The 22879-nt window shown below is 41.7% G+C and overlaps 1 protein-coding gene across 1 annotated transcript in view; it reads left to right on the forward strand.

The window, feature by feature from the left end:
* The window catches only part of SH3YL1 (SH3 and SYLF domain containing 1), a 39991-nt gene that overhangs the window by 6197 nt on the left and 10915 nt on the right, over positions 1-22879 (forward strand). Inside the window, exons 2-9 of the mRNA XM_054982579.1 lie at positions 3257-3367; positions 7959-8072; positions 10849-10913; positions 12763-12875; positions 13856-13984; positions 15493-15658; positions 20455-20515; positions 21135-21209. Coding sequence (XP_054838554.1) covers positions 3257-3367; positions 7959-8072; positions 10849-10913; positions 12763-12875; positions 13856-13984; positions 15493-15658; positions 20455-20515; positions 21135-21209 — 834 coding nt within the window. The remainder of the gene's footprint in view (positions 1-3256; positions 3368-7958; positions 8073-10848; positions 10914-12762; positions 12876-13855; positions 13985-15492; positions 15659-20454; positions 20516-21134; positions 21210-22879) is intronic.

The following is a 22879-nucleotide window of genomic DNA, read 5'->3' on the forward strand; positions in this document are numbered from 1 at the left end:
CATTTTCCCCCCAATGCGTCCCTAAAGCAGGCTTACAGTAATGTTCTCCCCTCTTAATTTAATCCTCAAACCACATCCCTTTGAGGCTGAGAGTGAATGAATGGTCCAAGGTCATGCAGAATGAGTGAGGGAATCATCCAAGGTCCCCTCCGTGGCAAAAGGGATTTGAACTTGGGTCTTTCAGATCTTATTCTGACACTCTAACCACTACCTCACACTATGGTTATTAGCCACCCACCAGGAGAGGGGGATCCCCTACCCCAGCTGCTACCCTCTGCCACCACTGACATGGCAGACAGGGGAAACCAAACCTTTATGGAGGAGGCACATGCCTGAAGCACATGTACGCTGCCTCATCATACCAGAAAATGACATTTTCAAGAGTGACATAACAGTGATAGGTCACGATGGGAGCCAATTTTTAGTGAATCAGCCCCTGGCAAGACCCATTGCTTCCACATTGTGCTAGAAAATGATGTCATTTTCCAGTGCAGTGGATGGGTGTGTGGGTAAGTACCAACTGCTCCCTGCACCCCCTACCACCCACCCACTGGTTTGGTTCCTTAGGGCATGACAGCCCTGCACCACACTGGGTTTCCACCAACCTGGACCGAGCCAGTTTGGCTATGCTCATCTGTTCTACTTTAACTTCTAGATTAGGCTATTGTAACATACTGCATGTAGACTGCCCTTGAAGACAATCTTGAACCTTTCACCATACAATGGCAGTTTTGAAGCTCTCCACTGGTTTCTTGTTTTTCTGGGTTCAATGTAAGACCTTTGTTTGTAACTTTAACCCGTCGTGGTTTGGAACTCATACATATAGAAGACTTTCAGAGGATATTCTTGTTAAGTTTTGTGCATATATGCACATGGGTTATTTCTGTGACCTGAGTGGTTTTATGTAAAATGTTTTAAATGATATGTTGTTGGACACCTTGGGTTCTTAAGGGGAAAGGTGGCGTATAAATGTTCAAAAAAATTAATAAATAAACATTCTGACTTTTTAATGAGACAAATTTCTGCACACCTTTTGCCCCCATATGTCCCAATGAGGATAGGTTTTTTCTCTCTCCAATGTATTTCAGGTTTCATTCAGAAAGATTATCCTGCTTAGGAGGATGTTAGACAATTGTTTGTGTTTACTTAGATGCTCAGTTCCAGCTGTTCTGTAATACAAAAGTAATTTCCTGTGAGATTCATAAAATCCTGTTGTTAATATTTTGTCTTTTAATTAGGTCATCTAGCAGATTTCCTTGAGATAAAGTGGTAAAATAAATTCGAAGCATCTTGTCAGGAGCTTATTTAATGGCTTCTGAGTTGAGGCAGTAAGCCCATTCATGAGACTATATTCTTAGATCACAGCCCAAAGCAGGATTTCCATGATTAAACTATACCTTGTATGCTAATATTTTAAAAATAGTACCTGTAGTCAGTACTTCTGTTGTTTTATTGTACAGTGACAGAGTACAATGAAAAAGCAATTAAAATCAGCAAATGTATCTAGATTTCTATCACCTGAGGGCTGTGGGTTGAAATCTAAGTTGTCTTTTCGTTTTTTCCTATAAACACACTAGTTTCCTATAAACGCAATCTGGTTGGCACTTGACAGTGGATCAGGACTCAATGTGTTCACCCTGTAGCTACACTGTTGTTTCTTTGAGGCTATCTTGACTCTGTCATTAAGATCAGTGCCTGTTGTCTATATCTCTCATATGAAATACAAACTTGCAAAAGACAATTTGTACAATAGTCTGTGGAGAGATCTGCAAGTTACAAGGTCAAGTAGTAGCTGTAATTTGTCTTAATTTGTTGGCCCTCTAAGCTGTAGCTAGAATTCAGCTGTCTCTAAAAAGTCTTTGAGGCAATTACAAGATTCCCTTTGGGATTTTTTTCCTGTATATCTCAAGTTGCAATTTTTTGTAAAAACATCTGGACCTAGTAAAATGTAACCTATTTTCTAAAATTAATTTTTGTCATTTTAAAAAGCCCCATTTTGTCTTCTGTTTTGTAAGCATTTTTTAAATTTTAGTGCAGGAATAGGTGTATATTGTTTCCCCCCCCCCCCTTTCTGTTGTGAAGAATAGGTTGCATAATTTTATTCACAATAGAGCTTATGGTCCACATAGGTCAGATCAGATTATTTATTTACAGTTAATAACCAGTACAGACTTATAAAAACATAAGTAAGTATCATACACAAAATACACCGCTTTGTTAAAATAATTATATAAATATATAATTATATAAAAACTTGGCAATATAAATACAAAAGTGTGGGCTGGTCCACCACATAGGGTTGCCAAACTCCAAGTGGGGCCTGGAGATCTGGAATTCCACATCTCCAGACTATATAGATAAGTTCCGTTGGAGAAAATGACTGCTTTGAAGAGTGGATTCTGTGGAATTATGCCCCACTGCAGTAACATCCCTCCCCAAACCCTCCCCTCCCCAGGCTCTACCCCCAAATCTACAGGAAATTCTCAACCCAGAATTAGCAAATCTTTGTCCACAGGTTCTGTAGATCAATTTTTTATTCTTGTAACTTGTCTCAGTTTGTCAATGAAAATGACAAGCTTTGCCTTATTAGGGCCGTAAGTGTGATTATTTTAAAGATTTCAGCAAAGTCATCAAAGTAAAAAGAAAGCTTATTTAATAGGAACTGTGCCAACATAACACAGCTGGAATATTAATTATGGACTGACAAGCTTCCTTTAGAATCTGCACATTTTCCAATGACATTCTGCCCTGGAGCATGTTGCACAGTGCTGATTCAGATGTGGTTCAATATCATCTTTTTTGAATAAGCATTTCTTACCAAATACTCCAATCTATCAATTAGCAAATCCCCGTTCTGGAACCTCTGGTTGTCTACTTCCTGGCGCTACGACCACCTCCACCTCCGAATGCTGTTGGAATGGGAATTGGAGTAATTCTTTATGTAGCGTTAAGCACAATTCAGACCTGCTGAAGGAATGTGTCACCTACCCACAGGCTTTATTCCCAATGTTGTGATATCAAAATAATAAATCTTACTGCATTTGATTGGTGTGATTTCCCAAAAGTCCTGCTATTATTACACTGAGATTGATGGAAAGTTGTATAGTATTATACATTTTGTGCTAAATTGGATACTCAGGATCACAACTGTCCAAACAATGCAGATTGTTAAAATACCATGACTCCTTCCAACCCTCTGATATTCAAGGTTTTGTTCTACTATCACTTTTATAATGTTACCAATTTTTTTTTCCAGTGAATAACCCTATACCTTCCAATTTGAAGTCAGAAGCAAAAAAAGCTGCTAAAATCTTAAGAGAATTTACGGAAATAACATCCAGGAATGGACCTGACAAGATCATACCTGGTTAGTAAGCAGATTTTTAAAAAAACATTAAAACTTTAGTTCATCAGTCTGTCTTCAAGCAAAGCTTCCATCTTGGCTCTTCTCTGAGAGCTTACTTGAGATGAGAATAAAGACATGAGCTCTGTCTGTAGTGTCAGATGGCAAAACCCTGTTGTTGAGACCACAGCTGTCTATAAATTGTTCAAGTGGGAATGTACTGAGTCTCATTCCAGGAGTCAGTAGTGGCCCAAGAGCTCTCTCAGCTTCAATCTTAAAATAAATGCCTTGGTCAGTGAAGATGTTGAAGAACATCTGGATTTTGATGTTCTTCAGCGTCTTCACTGAACATGGCAAACTCTGGTTTGCATTTACTTCTCTGCCATCAAACTGGAAATGTCAACAGTGATATGAAGTTGGTATGCAGTGCAATGTTTGGACAGACTATAGTTTGGGTTCTAACCATGGTTTGAGATTGCGCTCTGGCTTTGCCTGGACATAGAAAAGGGAGTAGAGAGAGAAAACCAAATCACTCTTGTGGCCCTCTATCACTAATGTTTTCCTATATCACTCCTTCCTATTTCTTGGCCTCTGCCTTGTCTCCGTGCCCATTTCGCAGCTCTACTGATTTTCAAAATATTGCTGTTGCTCAGATTATTCCTTTTTTAAAAAGGTAGGTCTAACAGGGCGCGCGCTGATTACGCAGTCTATATTTATTAATAACTGTTCGATGTGAAGTCCATAATTACAAACATCTAGGACTTTTCCCCTGAAATAACTCCTGCATTCAGAATCATAGATGTTATCTGTCTTAATCCCATCAACATGTTAAAAAATGTGTAAAGCCACAAATGGGTGCAGCTGGCTTTTTCGGTACCCTACACTGAGGTATAAAGTGTACAGTGATCAGAAAGGATTCACCATGCTACTATAGCCCTACCCCAACGATTAGGCATGAAACATGGAAAATAGCAAATGTGTACTCTGTACAGCAAGTTGAAATTTAGCTTCCCCAGTATCTGGCGGAACCCTCGGTTACTTTGGTGCCCGTGGTTCCTTTGCAACACATCCCATGGCACGTGATCACACCCTGTCCTGGCCACCGTTGCTCATCAAGACAGACATCAAATCCTATCTTTTGATGTCACCTGAAACTTACCCTGGAGTCCAAGACCAAAAAAGCTATGGCTTGGTCCAACCCAGAAATTGGGGTTTTCATAGACTTATAAGTAACTAACAACATTCAAGATGATCTGCAGGACCCATTTTAGCAGTGTATCTGATGAAGGGAGCTTTGACATGAAAGCTTATACCCTGTAAATCTTGTTGGTTTTTAAGGTGCTACTGGACTCCGGTCTTGCTCTTCTAGCAATGTAACTTAATTCAATACAGATACAAAGAGGAACTTGAACAGATTGTCTTCACAATTAAAAAGTAATTCGGGTGCTCTGGTGTTCAGCAGAACCATGCTGCGTTTTTGAGAAGCTGGCACTGATGCTTCTTGAATGGAGAGAGATGACTACCAGCTTTATTGTTGGTAGTGGAATAATGAAGGGAGCAAGCGATGGAGGGCTAGCAAAACAGCTGCTATTTTTGTTATTCCTGTCATTATCTCTGGGTTAAGTAAGGTGGCCCTCAGGGTAATAACCTCAACAGATTGTCATCTGCCTGTGGAAGCTATCTTGACCATAACAGCAAACAATGCCAAAGCCTAGTCTTCAATACACCCATCAAGTTCCCATAGTGAGACCCCAAAACATGATGCCCCACCACAGAAACATCTGTGGAGGTACCATAAGGCTCACTCAGCCTTGCCTGCATGCAGAGAGGTGACTAAGATACCCATGACCACAGGAGCCTCCCTCATGGTGTATGAGCTGGGTAGAAATGTGAAGATTCCACTGCACTATCAAATTTAAGGAAGACAAGTTAGAAGGTATGGACATTTCTGAAGACATGGCGATTGCTGTGGAGTATATGTTGTATTGGTAGGATCCATCATATGACATTTATCTGGCTTCTTTGGCTTTCTACTTGTTCACAAATTTCCTCCCCCAATACAATGTTTCACTTGGTTGGATCACAGCAAACCAAGTTTCTGTGATAAAGTTACTGAAGAAGATACAGCAAAAAACAAGCAGCCCTTCTAGAATGACTCATGATATCCTCTCTGATTGATCAGCAAAGCGAGTAAACATCATGCTAATGTTCTCATTTCATGCGTTCCTTTCCATATTCATATCCAGTCATCCAATGCATTATTGCCAAAATAATGCATTGGGTGATTAGGAGTGGTTGATGTATGTGTGTGTGTTTTGAGGGGGGAATGTTTTCTAGCAATGCATGTGCTTACTGATCTCCCAAAATCCATACAACGACCATGCAGAATCTAAAACCCATTTCTGCTGCCAAGTATAATAGAATTCCAGTGATGAATGGCAAGTGTGCTGTACCAATAGCAGTACCAGTTCAAGAAACACTTATGCTATGTATTTTCTTGTCTGGTTGTCACTTACAAAACTGTCTTCAATATCCCTCTTAAATCAACTCTCTCATCTAATGCCTATTTCCAGCCAAACTAATTTTCCTTTGCCACTGCTATATTGTACAACAAACATCCAAAGTCCGCTAACTGAATTGACACTAGTACTTAGTTGGGTATCTGTTTTGTGCTCAGGTTCAAAAGATATATTACCATTCAGGGAGGCTGTGGTGTAAAGCACTTCCAAGGAAGATATGGTGCTCCAAGAAGAGCCTATTCATAGGGGAGGCAGTGGGAGTCAACTAAAGTCTCAGAAACCTAGACTACTGCAACCTCTAGCTGGTATCCAGCCTGTCCAAATGAAACTACTATCCATTGCTGACTGGTGAACCCAGGGAACAGAAGGAAGATGGTGAGGCTACTGTGTGCAAAATGGGCAACTGAAACTATTTGGACTGGACAAAGCCTCTGTACTAAAATGATTGTCATGAATACAAGTGCACCAAGGAGGTGTTTCAGTGACCAACACACAATGGTTTGTGTGTCGCAAGAAGTAATCAAGGGCATGTCTGAAACCATCAGTAAAGCCTTAGGAGACTTCTCCAAGTTGGTGCTTGCTGCCCTCAGGGAGTCTGACACTATGTCTGTGCAGCAGACAGAGGCACATATTAGGGTACTAGAGGAACCACAACCAGGCCACAGCAATCAATGACCATGGTCTGAAACATTACAGAGGGCTACCCCAGAGCAACTCACAACCAAATGTGATGACTAGCACATGGGAAATGTGAGCAGAACTGACTGAGTGGCTTCCATCTTTTCCTACATCCTTCCTTTCATTAGCTCAGCATTCATAAGGCCAACTGCATAAGGGGAAACTTTGCTACCTGTGGTGTGATATTTAGAAATATATGCCTAGAAAATTATTGTTGGTGTGATCATATCAGCTAATGTGACATGACACAGTGCATCTTAAATAAAGTCTACTGACTTAAATTGACTTAAAAGGGTGTAACTGTGCTTAGGTTGGCCCTGCTAGTGTGGCTTCTTGGATTGGAGAACTGGAACATATGGTAGCTTGCATGTTCCTTCCCCTGATCTTTTCTTTCTTTCCCAGCACCATTTTCTTGGAATCTTTTCCTTCTTCCTCTCATCCTCCCAATAACTATTGTTTGCTATGTTGTCCAAATCGAACCAGTTATGGTTAATGCTTACTTTTAAGCCATGTTTTTCTAAGTTGGCACAGCAAAACATAGGCTGGTCAACATAAAAACTGAGGGAGGAATCTACACATAAGGGAGAGGAATGTGAAGTGGTCAAGCCCGTAATATGTTTCCATTTTTCCAAAGTATTGTCTGAATTTGTGTCTTAATCAAGTACATCTGTGTAGCAATACTGCCAAGACATTCACAAGAGAACTGAACTGATGTGATGTGAAAGGTACATGCATTTTAGTAGAAAAGTATTGGTCACTTGATCCAATTCTTTTTCATCTTCAGTTTAAATTGGCAAGGGAGGGATTAGAATGGTTCCTTAAATTTAGAAGAGTGTTATTACTGAAGAGATGTAAGAGAAAGTGACATTCTTCCAAGTGTACATATGTAAGATTTTGGCTGTCTTCTTGTTTTCATTTCCTGTAATCTTGTCATTATGGTTTGTTCCATCATCTCTTCATTCCTATACATGAAAGGTATATAGAGTATATAAGAGAAATCCTTGGCTTTTGTTTTATTTCTTGCAGGATTAACATTTCAGATCTCTTCTCTAACCTCAACCCCCCATTTCTGTAAGCAGTTTTATATTTATCTAGATTTCCAATGTTAAAAAAAATTGAACTAATTCCCCACACTCAGGAAGGATTTTGGATTTTTGTTTCTTGATGTCACATCCCCACCACACATGATGGTGAAACATAAACCAAAGGCAGTTGCAAAAGCAATTTGAGATAAAGTACAGGGATTTGCTTCTTTGAGAAGAAAAAGTAAGATATTGAATTGAGAAACTTCAGCTTTAACTGCAGTGTTTTGCAGCAGTTTAAAAAACTTGGTTAGGTCTAGTTTGATTAAAAAAAAAGACTTGCCGTTTGTAACATTTATTTTCATTCTTTAATCTTTAATTGTTCTTTATTTGCAGCCCATGTGATTGCTAAAGCAAAAGGCCTTGCAATCTTGTCAGTTATCAAGGCTGGATTTTTGGTAACAGCACGAGGAGGCAGTGGGATTGTGTTGGCTCGTCTGCCTAATGGAAGTAAGTTTGCCCAATCTCATTAAAAGAACTAAGCACATAATTCGATGTTCTACTTGCAGGAAAAGTTGCATGAGCAATTCATTAGCATTTCCTAGCATGCATGTTATGCACAAACTTTGTGCCTTTGTGGTATCTTTCTCTCTCTTAGCCAATCACTATAAAATTAAATACTCCCGGAGTCCTGTTGAATTGAAGCAAAATAGATTGTTTAATTAAACAGTGGATGAGCTCCCCCTTACATGGAAAGTAAAGGGATTCCCTCATGCCCAGTGCTCATCCAAGCTACAATAGAAGTGCAAAACAATTAATACCCTCAGGTTAATTATAATAATATTACAATAGTCTAATATTTGTTATCTTATTGGCTCATAGTCTTTGACACAGGTGTCTAGGATTAGTTTGATTGGAAGGCGCAATTCTGGGTCAGCTACCTACTTGGGGGAATTCCAAATTTTTGCATCCCCTTATCTCGTCCTTGTGCTTGTTCCCCTTGGAAGGACATCTTCTGCCTCCACTTTGCCCACTTCCCTTTTGCTACTGTTACCTTCAACAGCGCCATGGAGTCTCATCTTGGCAGCCTTGGGGCCTTCAGATAACTGAGGTCCATGGGCAGAAAGGAATGTTCCCCCACTTCTGCACTCTCTCCCTTTTTTCTGCCTTGAGGGAGATAATGCCACAGGTGGCCGACCCAGCTTGCTGCATAAATCAGTTTCTACAAAAGGCTCTCTTGTATTGATTCCTATTGGAATCCTATAGGAAAATATAACGTGTGTAATATTTTTATAGGTGCATCTCTACAGGCAATATATTGTTTAGTCCTCCGTTCTTACAGAGTTTCAGCGTACATTCTTCTTTGGTCTTCTCGTTTCAAGTGTCATATTCTTACAGGTTGCATTACAAATACTACATTGGCTCCTGAGCATAGAAAAAGTGCAAGGCATGTAATACTGAAAGGCACAGAAGTGGTATATAAAATCCCTTTCTTCAAATCCATATTCCTCACGCATGCCAAAGAATTCCATTGGGCCCAAATTAACATATGCAAACAGTGTTTCAAGTCTAAATCCATTAGCAGCTGCTAGGGATATATATGTAACAAAAATCTAAATTGAAAATTATCATTATATCTTTCTTGAAGAACTTTCCTTCCAGGCTCAGTATCTGAGCCTGGCAAAGAAAAAAAATGTTTACAGACCCTCAGATCATCCCTTGCTTTCTTAACATACCAACATAAATATTTCAGGGCTCCTCTATTTATTGTTGTCTGTGCTACTAATTGTCTTTGTGTGGTACCACTTGCCTCCTTATGCCTATTCTGCAAGTGAGAATTTTAATTCCCTGTAAGACAGGGATGCTTTCTCTTCTGTATCTGACATTTGACAAGAATCGTTCGGGACAGGATACACTGCCCTAATGTTTCATCTGAGATGGGTAAAGAGGGGAAACAGAAAACCAAACTGAGTAATTGAAACAAACAATATTAACTAATTTAATGAAACGAGATCAGGTTTTTCAATAAGAAAAAAATTATGTACATTACTCTCAGCTGAAGCGGACAGAAGAAAGGAGCAGAGCATTCTATTCAGATTCAGTTGTAAGATTACATCATCGAACTTGGCAGTGTTAAGAGTTTTTTTATTTAAAATTGTGTCCATAAGAACAATGGCAAATTAGTTTCAATGCAGTACTGGATGCTATATGTTCCATTCTAATGCTATGAACATTTTCAGTGCAATCCAAAGAAGAGTTAATCTAGTCTTAGCCCATTGAAATCAATGGGCTTAGACTGGAGTAACTCTTCGTCGGATGGCACTGTCTGATACCTGTGAATACTTTCTTGTTACTCATTTGGTGACAGGCTGTCATCTTCTCCTTCCCATGCTTCTGGAGAGCAATGGAATTCATGAAAAATGAGGTCAGGTTTCTGTCTCAGTTACTAAAACTGAGACAGAATTGAGTTACTAATGTAGCCGCATGCTTCAGATGTGTGTGTTGCTGGCAGACACCGATAGCCTGCTTCTTTAATTCTGAAAAATAGCTACAAATGAATGTTCTCTTTGTTTTGAGTCTATACGTACCCAGAAAGTATTACAGGAGTCCACTGTGGTATATAACAGCTCATTATACCCTGTTGTGAAACTTTTCAGATTAAATAATGAAACCATTTCGGTAAGCAAGAATCAGCTGTTCAGTTAGTTCTCACAGCTAAAGATTACTAATTCCAGGAAGCTGGATTACTAATTCTAAGAAGAAGAATAGCCTGACAGGTCAGCCAGGATCAAAGTTGTGAGGCTGCAGCATTCTCTGCCCCCACCCCCCAATGATATCACAGCTACATACTTGCAAATGTAAATCTGGAAGGAGTCTTTCTTGGGGGATGTCGAAGGAGTTGGTGCTTGGGTCACATTCACAGGCAACCATTTCTGGCTTTATTATATTTTTGATACCCCCATCTAGCCTGCATTTAATTTGGCATGCCTAATTTGAACTAGATAAACTATTATTGGTATAAAATTTCCAGTGTTAAATTATGGAAAACTGAGAGATCTTAAACTATGATGTAGAATGATGTTCAAGTGCTTGCTCTTCTCCCCCACCCCCCGCCCCACCCCCTTGGATAATGTAGTATGCAAAATGGCCTGACTTATTTGCAAATGAAAGTTCAATAAAAGCGACAGATGTGAGGAGTACATCTTCTCATGTTGCATCAGTGAATGCCTTCCTTGTTCTGAAGGATGCTATGTCACCAACACGTATCTCTGTTCATGTTATCCAGGCTGGTCCGCTCCTTCTGCAATAGGGATAGCTGGCCTTGGTGGTGGATTTGAGATTGGAATTGAGGTAAGCAGGTTATGTATAGTAAATATATATTAATATTTTCACAGGCATGCATCTTCTGTTCAATACCTGACAAAGGATTATTGTCTGGCCTAGGACCTTACAGCTCTATAGCCATATGCATCATATGCTAATTTAGTAAAAGTTTGAGTTTATGGCCAAGCAATAGGCATTCTTTCCTATGTCTTCTAAATATTTCCTTCGTGATGGAAGTTCTGTCTCGATCCAATTGGGGTGGGAGGGTGGGGATCTGCTACAGCCAAAATAAGTCTTGTGATGCCTTAAAGACAGGAAAATTTACTGCGGGATGATTTTCTCCAGTTTATGCTGCAATATGTTTGCTAGTCTTTTTAAGGTGTCACAAGACTCGTTGTTTTAATAGCTGATAGTTTCGTTTTGTAACCTAATTTACTGCTAATGTTCAGCAGTAATGCTTTCCATGAGAATGACTCCCTAAGAACAAATCAAGGGAGAAGCATGCTGTTTCAGAATACAGAAAGCAAGGAACTGATTGGCAAGGCTACAGAGCCTCTAGCACCATCTGTGGGGACTATCCTGTAACCCAGTTCATTAGCATATACACCTCCTGACTGACCTCTAGCCAGAGAAGTATCAAACCCTATCTTGAATCCAGCCAGTTAAATCAAGCAACCAGCTCCTCTGCCCCTGCAACCCAATGTTATGTTCGCCAGGCCCAATCACATTGTTTAGAGGGTAGGGAGGAGGCGGAGGTGGCTACTAGACTGCTGATCTGTCACAGAAGCCAGGATGGACACTTCAGTAAATATATATAGGTGGAATGAAGACTCAAGGGACCATACCACTATCAGCTCTGCATCGTTAACACAACACAGGAAAAACATTTTAGGTGGGTGGCTGTGTTGACAGGATTTGAGTCCAGTAGCACTTTATAAGCCAACAAGATTTTCAGGGTATAAGTTTTGAGAGTCTGAAGAAGGGAGCTCTGATTCAAAAGCTTACACTCTGAAAACCATGTTGGTCTCAAAGGTTCCACTGAACTCAAATTCAAACATTCGCCTTAATCTTAAATAGTTATTGTTTTACAAAGGTCTATCTCCACAGCCCCCCTCAGTTGTTGGTAGGATGAATATACAGCACAATTAATAGCCTATGTAACAGGCACGTATTTCTCAATAACCTAAGTAACAGGCACACATTTCTCAACTTCCAGGTTTGTTATCTATATTTTTTCCTATACATATTGTAAACAAAGGGACTTTTTTTTGTCACTGCTGAAGGCATTCTTTTGCTGTTTTATGCTGAACTAGTAAGTCTTGAAAGGCATGACAGATTACTTGCCACTCCCACTCTTGGGCCATACTCAAATCCTGTTCCTTTGAATTTGTTGTGGCGGGATGTAATTGTTGGAATGGGGTGACACCTCCTGCACAGCTGTACTGGAGGGGCAGCCTTGCGGCTCTGTGTTAAAAAGCTACACATCAATTGAAAGTTGAGTCAGCAGACATGGGTTTAAAACCCAGGGAACCCATCGCTTGTAGTACTGCCCCCCTAACCTTAGTAACTCCCTCAACTGATCTCCCAACGGATTTTCAACTGTCACTTGGCCCAGCATTCCACCAGCTCTCTTTGCTGTTCCTTGGGAGAGACTAAGCTGGAACCAGCTCTGTCCATCACACAGGCCTTATATACTTGTGTGCAGAGAGGAGCACAACCTCAGAAAAATGTTACTCAGCTGAGTTTCTTTCTTAGCTTATCTTCTAGTAAAAGATTTTGATAATACCTATTATGTGAAATGTTTCCTATGCTATTCTGCTGATTGGAAAATTAAACAGATCAAAATTTAAGGATTTCCCCCTTTTTCCTTCTGCAGGTATCAGACCTTGTAATAATATTGAACCACGAAAGAGCCGTTGAAGCATTTGGAAAGGGTGGCAATCTTACCCTGGGAGGAAACTTTACAGTGGCAATTGGGCCTTTAGGGAGGTAAAAAGATGACTTCTTTCCAATTTAGCATACCTTTTCCTTCTGTAGGTTGTTTTTTCTTTCCCCTATCAGCCTTTAAAGCAGCCCTGAAGAGGTGGGTATAATTTCCAATAAGGAAAACAGCATGGAGTGTAGAGACAACCAGGGCGGTGCGGAGGGCAATCTAAACTCCCCTCTGTCTGGAGATCGGGGGGGTGGGGCCACCAGCCATGTGACCCTTTTCTTCGAGGGCAACCCACTGAGTTCCACCACCTCTTTTCCCAGAAAAAAAGCCCTGGAGACAACTATTTTTTTCTGTCACATCACAACCTTGCTCCTTCCTCTCATGCTTATTTTTGGTTCTAGTGAAGCTCCAATCACAGAACTAGAGTAACCTGTGATTTGCTCATGAGAAGTGGGTAATACTACCAGTCAGATATCAACATACTTGTACTTGTGGCTATCTTCAGAATTTGGGGAAAGGGTAGTGACTGCCACCACAAAATGGCTTCCAGGGGTGTTAAAGGGGCATGAGCAATCACAAAATGTTGGGAAGTTCCAACCCAAGTGTCCTCCTATGATGAGGCAGCTGTTTTTTGGTATGAGATCTCCCAGTAGACCCAACAGACTACTCTAGTCTCATTTAGAAGTGCCTCCTGCTCCAGTGACGTGGAGGAAAAACAGGTTTGGTCCTTTGTTTGGGAGAAGAGCCACCCTGAAGAAGAAATAAATGGGAACAAGGAAGCACATCAGCAGACACTTAGGTGCTGACAGGTTGTGCATTGGGAATCACTGGTACAACCACTTATGGGACTCCACTGCCAATGTACAGTGCTTGGAAGCTGTAGTGACTTTTTGCAAATGTAGTTTGATGAAGAACATTTGTAGAAGTGTATATATGTGGTTGAAAAAAGATTGTGCGTGGCAAATGAGAAATATGTAAATGCTCAAGCAGTAACTGCCAGCCAATTGTTACGAGTCTCTTTTTCTCCCACCCCCAGGAATCTAGAAGGTGATGTAGCCTTGAGAAGCTCTGCTGCTGTCTATACTTACTGCAAATCCCGAGGGTTATTTGCAGGAGTTTCTTTAGAAGGAAGTTGTTTAATTGAAAGGAAGGAAACAAACAGCAAGTAAGTTGTAAGAATATTTGTTTGAACGTTTAGTTCCTGTGGTGAGGATACGTTAAACAGGTGTTACTGCTTTTAAAGTCTGATGCTAAATATGCTGCATGCAGTTGGGGAAGAATTATCGTTCTTGAGTCTGTCCAGGAACTGGTTCAGTGTTGCAGTCACACAGTAAAGTTCACCTTTGTGCTAAGTATGTTCCTTCCTACTGGAACTACAGTTACTTACGTTATTTATAGTTTCTTTCTCACTAATGCTCAAGGCAGATTACACAGTGTGAGTCAGTATAGTCAGTTTCAGAGACATTTCAGTAATGTCTCTAGGGTATATGCATGCAAATTTACAAAGATTTAAAACTAGCAGAAATCCAATACAGAGTTGAAGAAATAGCGAAACAGAGCATAAGCAATTCTAAGACTGACATTTTAAACAACATAGGAACTACCCCGTAGGATCCTACATACAGCAATAGTAGTATAATCTAGTCACTCCATCCCTTTACTGATGCATCACTTTGAAACCACTTCCTTGTATTACAGCTCTCCTATCTGAGTAAAAAAAACACTCTTGATTTGAATAATTCAGTTTTGCATAGTTTGTGGAAAGCCCAGGAGAGTGGGAGCTTTCCTAACCTCTTCAAGTAGGCCATTCCGTAAAGTGGAGACCACCATGGAGAAGGCACCACGGAGAATGTAAGGGAAACTGTTGATTTTGCCCATGTGCAAGGAGGCACCTGCAGGAGGCTCTGCGGGTGCTTTGGTGGAATACAGAGTGAAGCTGCTTTGGTGGATAGGTGGTCCAGTAGATATGATGGTCCAAGGCCGTGAAGAGCTTTGTATGTGAGAGCTAATACCTTGAATTGAGGCTGGTAAGCAGATTGGATCCCACCAAACACTTACTGCCTGTTTCCTATTGCACCCCCAAATGCCCCCAGGAATGCTGCTTCTGTGGGTCACAGGGACCTCCAGGAACAGCATGACAGGGAGTCAGAGGCCTGTCATGGGAGGGAGCAAAAATTATCCCTTATATTAGCAGAATTTTTCTACCGGGTTGAACCCATTATGCCCATTTGCCCTGATCTAGACCTCTTGGCCCTCAGTAGAACCAGGCCTTTAGTTTGAGCCCCCTGGGGGTAATCTCCTTTTTGCTAATTTGGATCCACAGCCCCCAGCATCTGCTTCTCGGGGTCAAAAACGTTACTGGAAGAAAGGAAACAGAAAGAAGATTTGCACCTGCCAGCATCTTGCCTACCTTTTGAGTGTTTAAAATCTGAACAAACAGATGCCATAAACCTGAATTTCACTTGTGTTTCTCTTAGAAGCATTAATAAATGCAGCTTAATTTTCATCACATGCTCTAACAAGTATCCCAGTGTTAATTCATATGTACTTGTCATTTTCCTTGGCTAGAAATCAGTCAAAGACATTAAATGCGTCGTCTTGTGACAAATGCAGAAGTGAGGCGACGCTTTCCTTGACCAGTTGTGTACCCCACTCCCCCTATTTTTGAACTAGATTCTACGGTCGGGACATCCGTGCAAGTGCCATTCTGTTTGGTGATCAACCTCCTCCTGCCCAGGCACAGGATCTTTACGATATTCTGGAGTCTTTTACTCTGCAATATGAAACTCAGGAGGGGAGGAATTATGGATGGGCACCAGTGGTAAAGGAACCGAAAAAGGTGGGCACAATTGTGTTCTCTATCTGTTAATTCCTTCAGTCATACTCCTCAGTTTGTTTTTATGGCACCATTGACTACTTTTAGAGAACAGTGAGTAAGGCTGGGCTTGAGGCTCAGTTGCAGAGCATCTGCCTTGCATGCAAAATGTTCTAGCTGAAGTCACACAGGTGAACGGCCCATGTGCAGAATGTTCTGTGCCTCCTCCAGAGCTCATATTACTGCCCCACCCCCCACCCCCAGTTGCTTGACTACCAAAATTGTTGAGTGCAGGTACTTGAAACAAGTAAACTTCAGTACAAATGTGGAAGCACTTGGCCGTGTTTTGGGAGCTGGAGAACGGAAATTGTGAAAAATGATGGGTATGTGCTCTGGGTGGTAGACAGTATTGTAGAAATTGTTCCAGCATGGCAGTAGTTGGCCGTATTGTGATCAGAAAGAAGAGGGGGTTCTTTCTTGTAGTTCTTTACTAAGTGGGATCTTAAAGTAATAAAATCAGCAAGTCAGAGATTGGGTTGTTGTTTTTTATGCTGTTTAGGTAGTCCCAGTAAGGACAGAGTCTGTGGATATGCTAGTAATTATGGGTGAGATACCCCCTCAAGAAGAATGGGAATAATTGGATAAAACAGTGAGAAAAAATAAAGAGACAAAGAAGAAAAGATAAAGAATCTCTTCAGCTGCAGTTTTGTGTGCCTTACTTGCAATATTTTTAGACAAGAACACTGTGTAAGGTTACTGGCAAATTATGACCTGCCAGAGGGCATTGTTTTGAGCCAAACTCACATCCAGATGTCCAATGTGAAGTGCACTGTTCTCCTAGCAGTGTGAGGCAACTGTACATTTATGTGCTTCTTGGCAACCCTTTAAAGGGAGGGCACCATGGTGCCCTGTGCACTAAACATCTCCAGCAGAGATGCTTAGCATCCCTTCCTTACAGGACACCTGGGGTGGAGAGCACCAGAGGTGGTCACAGGATGACCGCCCCCTGCTAGCTTGCTGGCAGCCATGTGGTGCCAATCTCTCCCCCCCCCAAAGAAGCACTGCCTGGTGGTGCTTCCTCATGGGGTTCCTGAGGCTGGTCATCAAGAGATTATTCACATCCTTCTCTTGACTGACCTGAGCCCTACAGTGTCAAGTCAGTCAAGGACACTGCAGGGCACTTGCATACTGGGGATCTTCCGTCTTCTGGAAATGCTCCCAGTCTTTGGAGGACACGGAGGACCACACTGCCCTGCAGCTGCAGGCACCCCAAGAGACACCTCCTTTGAGCTGCTCAGGCCAGATACACTGTGTCTAGGATGGGCAGAAGATAGCCGAGGGTGAAGGGTTAGAGATGTAGGGGTTACCACTTCCACAATCTCTTCCTTTTCCTCCATCATCCTATTCTCCTGCTTCGCCCAGGAAGGCCTGCTGCTGGCTTCAGAGGAAACTGCAGAAGGTCACCAATAGTGGGCCCCTCCGCCAGTTCCTTCAACATCCTCCAAGCTCCTGGGGTGAGCACAAAGGATGGAAAACTCATGTCCCCCAAGCCCACGCCAAAAGACCACTGCTGCTGCTCCTCCTGCTGCTGCTAGGTCTCAACAGAGTGCCAGCTCCTGCCTCAAGCACCTGTGGTGGGGGTGGTGCGACTGCGGCTGCCTCAGGAAATAGGGCCTTGTGAACTCTCTTACTGTCACCAGAAAGCAGGCTGGTGAATGGCAGCTGTGCTGGGGTGGGCCTCCTCTGCGCAGGTGGAGGGAGAGCAGCATCTCTCTCCCTCCCTCCCTCCATCTAGTCTTATCCCTCGTCTTTCCACCAGGACCCCTTCCTGGTCTCCTATCACTCTTTTTTCTGCCCCCTGGAACCTACCCTAACTAGCAAATAGTCTTATGAAGCAGTTAAACCCACCCAAAGCACCTAGTCAAAAATAAGTTCCTTTTAAAACTTGCCTGCCTACTCTGAAAGCTTGTTTTTTATGTGTCTAAACCTGGAGATAGACACACACACTTATTTTTAGAAGGCCCTCTTTAGGTACGTGTTGGCACTACACTATCAAGCAGCTGAATTCCTCTTCAGGTATCAAGCTACCCCTGGGCCTGAACCCCAATCTACAGCTAAGCCTATAACAAAAAACCTACTTCTAATGTGCCTGGCCTTGCTCCAAGGGAGCCAGAGGTGGACAGGGAAAACCTACTTAAATGTCAGTAACAGGCAGCCTATATATCTATAGAATTTCTTAATTCCAACACAAGCTTATTAAAGGAGAAAAAACTCTTTGGACCCTAAAGGCTACCAGTTAAGTTTTGCTTTACAAGATCTGCAACTAGTCTATCTTAACAACACTTTTTAAATGTTCACCCAACCCTTTCAGAGATTCTGAATACCCAAAATACACCCAAACATCACTAGGTGATCCAAGCATCGTCCCTACCAACGCCCTCCCCTACCAGAAGAACAACCAACCAACAAAAATCTACAGAAAACACCAAGCCAAGCTTCTATGCCAACAGAAAACACCAACCAAACTTCTATAAAGAAAGAACAGCGCCAACAACTGGGTAAAACGGCCCCTCCCCCTCCCACAACCAGCAAAAATTTACAGCAACAAAACACGCACAACAGGCAAAAACACAGAACATCCCCTCCCCCAATAGCAAGTGAATCTAATAAACAGGGATTATAAATCAGCAAACAAAGCATCCCAACAACAGGAAACAAAGCACCACCACAACAGGAAAAAACAGAACTTCCCCCCTGGAATAACAGCAAAATAAACACTATAATAAGTAAAACCCAAACCAAAGAACCCTCACGTACACAAAAGTCAAACAAAACTGCACCCCACCCCACACACAGCAAAAAAGGCCAGCTTTTAAAATGCAAACTAAAAAAAACTTCTCCCTTCCCTCCCACCCCTATCCCTCCTGGACACCAGGCCAACCCCCTACCCCTAAAGAGAGAGAAAAACCAATGAGTCTACGACTCTCAAACCAGGCAGCAGTAGAAGACCTCCAGGTGCAGGTCTCAGCAGGCAGCAGCAGGAAGGAATCCACTGGGCAGCAAGATCCAATTGCAGTCCACATCAAGTCCAAAGCAGGCCAGGCCCAGATCAAACCCCAGAAAGAGAGTCCACAGCCAACAGCTGCGTCTCAGATCTCTCCAGGCAGACAGAGCACACAAAATGGAGGCTGCTCTGAGGGAAGCCTGACTATTTAACTCCTTGTCGAGTAGTTTAAAAAAGGTATTTTCTTTCTAGAGAATCCCATTGGTCAGAGAAGGAGAGCTCCTGCAAGGATTGACCACTCACTCCCCCTCTCTTCCTCCTCCCTTCTGCCTCTGCCTAATTCCCCTCTCCTTTCTCCCCCTCCCATCTGATTAAAAAGGTATAAAACAGTGTTCATATTCCTTAGCAAAGGAATAGCCCGGCCACTATTACCAAAATTTACCAAATTAACCCAAATTAATTTGGTAAACTTGAGTTTGGGATACCAAATCTGATTCGATATTCCTTTTTGAGTTCAGTAAATTTTAAAATTTGCTATTTTTAAAGGAATACCAAATCTGAATTGCACATTCCTAATAGCTGTTCTGAAATCTGTGATGGCCTTATGTTTACTTTTATAATGAGTGTCAGTGATAAGTTTTATTATCTAGTTACCAACTTAAATGGAAATAATACTTAATACTATTGATACACTTAGGCAGGATAGCCTTGTGCTAGTGAGGCCCGGCAGCTAAAGTGATCCTCTGACATCCATGACAAACCTACTCAACTACTGCTCGGGTTGCCAGGTTTCTAACCACTAGGAATCAGTTGTCTAAAGGTATGAACAATATTAATGTGTTCTTTCTATTTAAGCTGGTGACTAGATAGAATGCATAATACTTTGTACATATTAATGGAACACAACTGTGACTGGAATTACATTAAGTAAAGGGATCCGTTCCATTGCTGTAATTTTATTTTGGTTAAATCCTGAGATAAATGTGAACTTTTAAAAATTATTCATGGGATTTTTAAATAGCCATATGAAATACTGGGGAACGTAGTGGAACTGGCATCTTCAGGAGGCTCAGACATCATGTCTTGTGTGCAAGGATTTATGTGCAATTTCTTCACAGGAAGACCAATTATACTAGGAAGACTAACAGTACAGTCTTAAAGTCAGTTAGAACTTTCTAGGCCTGTAGACTTCAATGGACTTGGAAAGTGTAACTCTTCAGGTTGTACTGTTGGGCTACCACACACAGATTTCTCCACACTCAACTTTTATAAACCTCCTTGAAGTCAGGTTTGTTATTTGTCTTTACAGTGTGAAAAGCAGGAATGTATTTTGGGCAAATGTGACTTGAGACTGCCAAAAACTTTAGGTCAGTGCTATATTACTGGATCCCCATAGAGCTTATGATGATAACATAGCATGTTTGAATAGTTCACTGACAATTGGAAGATGAACACGGAGAAACAGCCATTAAGATGTAAGATTCCCTGAAACTCTCCATGCCGAGGCAGGTGTTGGGGTTGAAATACATTGGGCGATTTTTATGTTAGTTGCACTTTTGATTTCACTTTAGTCACTGTAGCTAGGACCAAATTTTTCCCAGCAACTGCATGTGGATTGAGATTGATTTTGATTCAACAACGCAATCAATTGCTCTGTTTAAATAGCTGAAAACTAATACTTCTGCATAGTAAGTTCTGTATGAATTGTGCTGTGGGGTTAGTGTCTTTGGATTTCCTCAGAACTTTGGGTTGGATTTCACTGTGTACTAAGGATGTTTCATTTCTTCTCCCTTTCGCCCTCCCCCCTTTGCTGTAGACTAATGAGCACTCCTCAGGGCAACATTCACGCAGGACTTCTGAGAGCTCTACACCAGAAGGTATTGTATTAGTAGGAGGGTAGGTTCTCTGTCTGTGTGTGTCTGTACAATTTTATGTGCCTTCAAGTTCTGTCTTCCTATATTGTCTGGTAACTTTATAATAACAATTGGTAAAAACAAATGTATTCCTTGTGAACCTTTTAGTATTTGTACCTTCTTCCCAGTGGGTACACTACGTGTACATAGTCATTTATGTATACCTACTTTATGCAGCAAATTTTTCCTGCCACTCCAGCTTCTCTATTTATTTTATTGAGGGAGTGAGGGGTGGGACAGGGGAACACCCTTCTATGTACATAAAATATGAGTATACTGCATATACATGTATGTAAAACTGCCTCCCTTCATTAAAACAAACATGGTAGGCAGGACTAGATGAAACTATTAAAAATGCCCTTTCCCAGCTCCAGTTTTTGTCAAAATGTTCAATGCATCACAAAGGCAGGCTATTAAAATGGAGGTTTCCTTTAATACTTTTGTGATCTTTGTCTTTCCCCTATGTTATTTCTTTATTTTCTCTTGTTCTACTTGTTTTTTCACTAGTTCTGAGAGAACCATTATAGCTTCACAATATCAAACTGAGATGAATTAATAAGATATGTTTTGGATTCTTTGACAGCTGTAAGAGCACCAAACAGACTGTATCCTGAACTTCCCAGTTACTCTGAGCTTCCCAGTTACTCTGCCACAGTGGGTGAGTGCTTATGAAATTATAAGTGAGGACCTGCAAGGAACTTGCCAGGCTGAGGAGCAGCAGTGATGACCTGGGGGGAAGGGGCAGGGTCTGGCAGTGATGCTGGGAGCAGTACTAGGCCCGGGGGAGGGCTGACATTGGGGGAGGGAGCCACGCTAGGCTAGGAGTGAAGTGGCAGTGATGGGGAGGGGGAGGCAGGGAGGCTGTCAGTGACGGTGGGGAGAGGCATCCCCGCACTGTGCCCACCCACCTCTCCCAGGGGAGAGTAGGCCAGCTTCCTTACCTCTCTTTTGTGGCAAGGCAAGTGGCTGGGGCCAGTGGCGAGGTAGGCGGCCACCCACTGAGCTTGGAGCTTCGTTAATGGAGGAAGGAGGTAAGCATTTAGCAGGCAATTTAAAGCACCAAAAGGAATTTTTTCAGGTTTTCAGATTTTCTGCAAACCTGGGGGGACCCCCAAGTTTGCAGAAACTGTTTAGTAACAGTGTGGCCCTGATCCACAGATTTAAGTATCTCCTGGTGGTTCTGCACTTGCCGTTAGAATATTATAGTTTTATACAAGTCCAAGCGGAGTTTAATTCAAGACATTCTTTGAGAGTGATTATGCTATTTAGAATCCAGATTAAGTCGCTACTCCATGCATAGACCTAAAACTGGAGAACTTACACACATTTCTATTGCTTTAATATTTGGCAAATGCTTAAGGAAAAAATTGTGGTTTTTTTTAACAAGGTTGAATCAAATCTATTTTGACATGGCCATATCCCAAGGGCTGTGCTACTTAATGCTAACCTTTATTTGCTGTTATTGCTGGGAAAAGCAGTGCCTCTAAGATTTTTTGCTCCCTTTTATCGAGTTTTGTTACAATACAGAACCAGTCACACATAATTAAGCAATCACTGTAGCATTAAATGGAAATCGCAAGGCCCATGAGATCATCTCCTTAGTGTTTCTGTATGTAATATTATGATTTTTAAACATTTTTTGATGTGGCTTTCAAAGCACTGTTCTTTTCCAATATAAACTTCAACTATGATTCCTTCATTTCTCTTTTAATTCCCATCTAGAAACACACAGTACATGAGTATCTTCTGTATTTTAAGTTGCGAATAAACCAAAATGACTCTTGTCATTTTGTTTGCCACCCACACCGTCTCACTTCCATTCAACAGCAGCACCATATTTTAGAATTCTTTAGTCCTGTGACTGTCTACACATAGTCCCGAAACACTGCCCTCCATAACAAGGCAGCCTGCTTGCAGTAGCATGATGAAATTAGCTTGTGGAGAAAGTCACAATCATTAATCCCTCAAGAGTGCTTTCAGATCCTGGATACAGGTTTTCTAAGGCTTGCATTGCACCACCTCACAATCACTGCTAATAAAATGGTGAGCTGTCCTTCCCTTATCTGTTCTCATCGCTACCTATCTGTTGTGGATGGTAGGATGGGAAGGGCCAGCCTCAAGTCATGTCAATGTGATGTGTAACACCTGGAAACTTTGTAGAGCATCATTAAATCTGTATTAGTGGGCAAAGATGGATGTACAGTAGGGTTCCAGAATGGGCTACTACATGTGGATGGTGCTCACTGCCACAACAGTGCCGCTATTCTGCTTTCAATGGATTGTGCAAGAAAGTCAGAACAAGTGTGAGTGAAGCCTTGGCTTACGCAT

The sequence above is a fragment of the Eublepharis macularius genome, chromosome 1 (genome assembly GCF_028583425.1).
Source record: "Eublepharis macularius isolate TG4126 chromosome 1, MPM_Emac_v1.0, whole genome shotgun sequence".
NCBI lineage: Eukaryota > Metazoa > Chordata > Lepidosauria > Squamata > Eublepharidae > Eublepharis > Eublepharis macularius.